This window comes from Austrofundulus limnaeus, unplaced genomic scaffold, assembly GCF_001266775.1.
Source record: "Austrofundulus limnaeus strain Quisiro unplaced genomic scaffold, Austrofundulus_limnaeus-1.0 Scaffold38, whole genome shotgun sequence".
Lineage (NCBI taxonomy): Eukaryota > Metazoa > Chordata > Actinopteri > Cyprinodontiformes > Rivulidae > Austrofundulus > Austrofundulus limnaeus.
The window spans coordinates 627,090-632,985 of NW_013952440.1; the positions used below are offsets into that span (position 1 = coordinate 627,090).

At 38.4% G+C, this 5,896-nt stretch overlaps 1 protein-coding gene across 1 annotated transcript in view; it reads right to left on the reverse strand.

Annotated features, from left to right (window-relative positions):
* The window catches only part of mgat5b (alpha-1,6-mannosylglycoprotein 6-beta-N-acetylglucosaminyltransferase B), a gene marked incomplete in the record, with an annotated part of 112,538 nt that overhangs the window by 20,793 nt on the left and 85,849 nt on the right, over positions 1 to 5,896 (reverse strand). The window contains 2 exon segments of the mRNA XM_014006903.1: positions 1 to 113; positions 5,579 to 5,725. Of these exon segments, the coding sequence (XP_013862357.1) occupies positions 1 to 113; positions 5,579 to 5,725 (260 nt within the window).

Sequence of the window (5,896 nt, forward strand, 5' to 3'; positions counted from 1 at the left end):
ATCCTCATGATCTCACGAATGGCTGCGTCAAACTCTTCAGTGTTATTGAAGTCGATGGTGATGACATGCGGCCTGCCAACATGCTGCTCAGCATACGGATGCTGCGAGGACACCTGAGGGTGACAGAAATGGGATCCATTCAAAATCACAGTAGTTTAAATCAAGATAAGATTGTGTAAATGGGTTTTAAAATTGTTTMAATACTTTGTGTACCACAGACAGGCAACAACTCAATAACCTAAATGGTAATCAGCAGGTCGGCACTGCTAATGAAATGCATTAAACAACTGATCATCTGCAAAAAGGTTTTTGGATGTTTGTTGGTTTAGAGTAGACCAGGGGTCTCCTTCCTTTACAATCAAAAGGGCCATTTCTGCTCCTAGGCTCACTAACAAAATGCATCTGGAGCCCCAAAACGTTATAACTATGCTCGAGCCCCGGCAGAAGACGTGGGTGCAGCGAACTGCTGTGAGCTAGCAATCAGCTTAGGTTTTAGGAATAACGTGTGTCCCCCACCCCACCCCCACCCCCCAGGGCTTGGACACTGGTGGTGGTGTGGAGGCTAGAGGGAAGAGGTAGCCAGGAAGAGTTTGATGAAGGTGGAGGCGGGGTGGAGGTGGGTTGAACATATCTGGAGGGCAGACTGATCCTTGGGTGCTGGGCCTCTAGACCTGGATTCCTGTGAGTTGACTGGGTACGGTGAGGCGAGGATCTGACGCTGATTAACTGCAGCTGGAGCGTGACGCTGTGATTGGATGGGGTGAGGTGGAGAGAATCTTCAAGTTTGAATTTGGGCATAAGCTTCATGTTTACCTTCAACTAAACACAAAACATCACGTTCCTCATCTCATTGCTACGGCTGAGCACCGCTAACAAAAATAACTGAGCTCTACGTGGTATTTCCTGCACAGAATTAGTGATTTAACATTTCCTCTACGTGTATGACTGAATAAATGTGAAATAAATACTACAGAAATACTATTAAAAGTAAAAGTAAGAGAATTTTACTCACTGTTGAGTTGTGGTTCCACTCAACTGAGTTGAGTATGTAGTGGTCAACTCAAATGGTACTGAACTTATAGAGTGGAATAAGTGGAATAAACAAGATAACTGTCTTTGACCTCAGGCCTGTGACGGGCCCCTTTAAGACAGATAGAACTCTGTTCCAGTTAAAGCAACTTTCACATTTACTTTTAAAGAAAATGAAAGAAAGTTGGTTTACATTTACTAAACTCAGCTGAGTGGAACAACTTGACACAACTTGGCTAAGTAAATTCAACACATTTGTTTTTGAGGGTATTTTCTGACAGGGCATTCCCATGCAAAATCAACATGCATTATGAGAGATGTAGTTAACAGAAGTCACCTGCGGGCCTTGAGTTTGGCACATACTTTAGGACAAAAGAAAAGACCATATTTATGCAAACAAGAAAAATATTCTCTATAATTTAGACCAAACTCACATATTCTGGTCATGTCCTGATATAAACAGTTAATTTTATTTAGGTTTTTTTTTTTGGATAAAAGTGATTTTAATTTCTTAATTTTTTTATTTTAATCTACTACATATTGGATATTTGAATGGAATTGTCATTTTCTACATAGCTTCTTAGTGTCCCCCCAAAGGGACTATATCAAAGTGATGTATACCTACTCAGAATTATTATTGTTGTTGCAAAAAAAAAAACATAAAAAATGTTGACTCATAAAAGACTCTCCCTCGGTGGCCGTTTTGATACAGACAATTGAACACATAAGAACAATGGAGCTTATGACATATAACCTCATTTTACAACATCATAGAGTGGAAAAATACTGGGAAAACTGGGACAGTTTCTACTCATCCTACAATAGATTACAATATTGAAAAAATGTGATATGTACCTATTAATTTATTCCAATGTATGTGAAAGTTATAGCGTGTTCAGTTACTCCGATATGTGTAAAGGACAAGGCAACAAATACAGAATTATGACTTAAATGTTAATGTAAGAACCAAAGCCATACGACTACCCATCGGCTAGGCTAATAGCCTCWGCCATTTAATCGGTCGTGGATCGCTCCAGGCAGGAAGTTTCAGCTGCTTATCAACAATTTCTTCAGATTCTAGCCACTCCGTAGAGGCAAGCTAGTTCTCCCTATCATGTGACCAGAAACCTGTGACAACAGAAAACGGAGTTCTCGTGTTTAAATTTTTAAGTGTTGTAAACGTTTTCAGGCATGTATCCATGTATATGTATGTCCTTCTCTGAGTGACCATATTGTCTAGCCATTCAGACCAGTCTGTACATAAAATCAGCATTTTAATCCCAAAAATATTCACACAATAGCTTATAAAAATATATAATGTTTCACCTAAGAAAAACTACAGAATGTGTGATGCTTTTAAAAATGAGTAAGTAAACAAATCCCAATAAATTTCTTTGATTGTTTTATTAAATTTATTGTTTTTTCCTTTTCATGTCCAAAAAAAGATGGAAAATAAAAAGTAAAACAATAAATCATAATTTATWCAAAATTTAATAAAAATTACACCTGAACTATGCATTAGTAATTCTTATTATTATCTAATCTAGTTTTAAAGGTCTTTAAAGTTAATCCTGATGGATTTGAGAGAAATCATAAAGTATATCATAGTTTAAGGCTGGAAATTGGATTATTGAAGTAGCCAACTAGCTACTAGCATGTTATAATTAACATCTAACATGGATGAGACAGGTCCTGTGGACKGGTTCTTCTTTGTTGAAACATTTTGTCTCTTCTCCAAGAGACTTGAGTCTGAGGAGTTGCAGGTAAACTCAGTACCTTTGCATGGTGGATCAATCAGTTTGCCGGTGACACCTGAAACATGTTGTTCTTATGGAAAAAATGGCCCATTAGCCTAGACCAATCATTAGTGCCCTGATGGCCACTTGTTGTTCACAGAGGGTTAATGCCAGATTTATACTAGATGCAGCTCCGCTCCGCTGCTGTCCGACCTCCGCAGTAAATACGCAACCATTATAATCAATGAGAGTATTTACACTGGCTCCGCACAGCGGCACTGAGCGGCGCTGAGCGGACGGCAATCTGCCAAAATTAGATCGGATCCTATTTTTGCTGGACACCAGATCTGCTCCGGAGTCAAGCTACAGAGATCACATCACATCAACAGGAAAAGAAACAAGCACAACATCCGTATTTTCAAAATAAGACACCATAAAGTGGAATAATTTTGTCTAAATCCCAGCTATATTAATCAATATATGGATAAATTTGTACACAAATGCTGTCAGAATGTATGGTTGTGTTTGGGAAGCAGATGGCAACATGTAGCATGAAGCATGTGTACACACACGATACGCGTGGATTTTATTTYGAAATCAGAAGTTTCAAAAWGACAACAGCGATATAGTTTCAACCATAGATATTAAAAGCCTTTCTACTAGTGTTTTCAGCTGTGTTTGGCGTTCATCTTTCACAGAAATAATTACTTTTTGCTCTAATTTCCACATTTATTGCTGGATTTATTGCGCACTCTCCTTCCTGCACACGCTCCCTCCTCTGTGTGTCACACCGGAGCAGAGCGGACCCTATATAAAGTGGGGTGCAAACGTACAGCTGCGAACTGCGCACCGTAGCACAGCGGATCGGAGTCGCATGTAGTGTAAATCCGGCTTGCGTCATATTTGAAAAAACAGCAATGGAAGAGGGGGACAATTGGAGAYAGCGACCTCGACCCCTGTTTAACGTTGGACAGTTTCTCTGAAACGAAACATTTCAACAAAGAAGAACTCATCCAGAGGACCTGACTCAGCTTTGTTAGAATTTTCTACTTGGATTATTGAGATGCATCAGAACATCTAATCAACATGTTTACCTTTTGGAATTAGTAGCATTGATCACACATTTGAAAAACAAATTAATAGAAAAAAATGCTATTTTTTCTGTTGTAGAAAACCCCAAAATTGTGATCTCATGTTGGTCAAAGCCTCAAAGAGCCGCTGCAGAGGGATCAAAGACCCATATGTGGCCCCCGAGCCGTAGATTGAATACCTCTGGTTTAGAGCATTTTGTTGTGTGTTATTAGATGAGGTAAAAAATGTTTAAAATTGCAGCAAAGCAACTGAAGTTATGTTTGGAAGAGCTATGTAGCTATTTTTAATAAATGTGGAGTCCATACAGCCCACAGTAAAAGAGAAAATTTGAAATTTAAATGTGAAGATCAGTCAAGACAGTTGCCAAAATTCCCCACAAGTGTGAATCTCAGCAAGTTAAACCAAAAGTGGAGYCATGCATAGTATAGGGAAAAATGTGAAAGAAAAAAAAAGCTCAAATCATGACTGTCACGTCCTCCAGTTCTGATCAGCAGTCAAGGGAAAATCTCATGCGAAAWTTTTGAAACAAGCGAGCAGTGTGGGATAGGTTGAAAAGTAGGAACACTGACAGATTTTCATGTCTACACAGCCTCTTGTATTGTGCATGGCAGTGTGAATACATAGCATCAGTCTGCATGCAGCTGTTCAATACTACAGTTTTGAAATAATGAAGGCCACTGGTGTTTTATAGGTGAATATATAAGGAGAAATGAAGCTGAATAAACTGTGAGGGAAAAAAAACTAAAGAAATGATGAGGTGAATGGAAAAACATGATATTTCTACAGCAGCACAAAACATCTCAGTTAATTTTTACCATCGGACAGTAATAATTTACAAATATATGGGTTTTTTCATGAAGATTAATGACCCTTGCCTGTTTGCCATCACTAGTTTTAACTGCTGTTAGGCAGTAGMAGATATAGACTTTAGAAATAAAATTCTGGTGTTTTTATGCTGTAGATATCTGTTTTTAAAGAATGTGCTTCAGTAGAGCTTCTACAAGCCTCATTTTATGAGATAAATGCTAAAGTTCAATGAACGAACAAGTGAGGGTTGTAAAAGGCTACCAACAAAAACCCTCCTCACTCAAAAAAGAAAATGTCAGCACAGACTAAATTTGCAAAGTTGCAACTGGGAGAAAAAAAAAGAAGAATCTGGAAAACTTCTGGAACAAAGTCTTTTACAAAATAGGCGCAAGTAAAAGATGTTTGGCCAAAATAAACAGTGTTCAGACAGCATATCAGCACARACTTTGCATTGCAACTGTAAAGCATGGTGGTGACGGTTTAATGATTTGAGCTTGTTTTGTTGCTACAGGACCTGGACACCTTGCAGATCATAACCCCCTGTATACCAACACATTGGAGTCAAATATAAGACAATCTGTCCAATTGCCCAACAAGATAATGATGCCATGAGCACCAGTAAGAACTGACTAAAACCTTTCTGCAACAATTTGAGTTTAATGTCATAYAGAAGACAAATATTTCAGATTATTGTTGCTTTGGAAGCTCTCAGGTCATTAGTTGCACACAGTTTTTTACATACTGTTTCTGTATTTTGGCTTGTTTTTTGGTTAATGAAACAACATGATGTAATATGACATAATTATTGCTCAACTTAGGTTGTGTATTTCTTTATTCTTAGGACCTGTCGAGGATTTTAGTTAGTGTCCACATACATATAAATTGTGTTAGTGTGATTCTTGCTGTGTCTTTACCTTCCTGGAGGTGGGCTTCCCTCTGAAGAACTCATGATTGAGGGAGCTGTGCGGGGGATTAAACTTGGGTTGAAGAAAAATGCAGCCATTGGCTATGGCTTCCAATGGGGCGGGGCCTTCGTAAGGAAAGCCAAATCCAATGAAGAGCTAACAAAGAAAAAGACAAACAGCAGTACAATGCAGTGTCAACACCCAGCTGCACAGGTCAATACTTGAATAAACAGCTCAACCTTCCAGTACAAATTCTAGCAAAACGGGTAATTAAAAATGAATAAATAAATGTAAATAATATATATTAGGGGTGCAACGATACAGAAA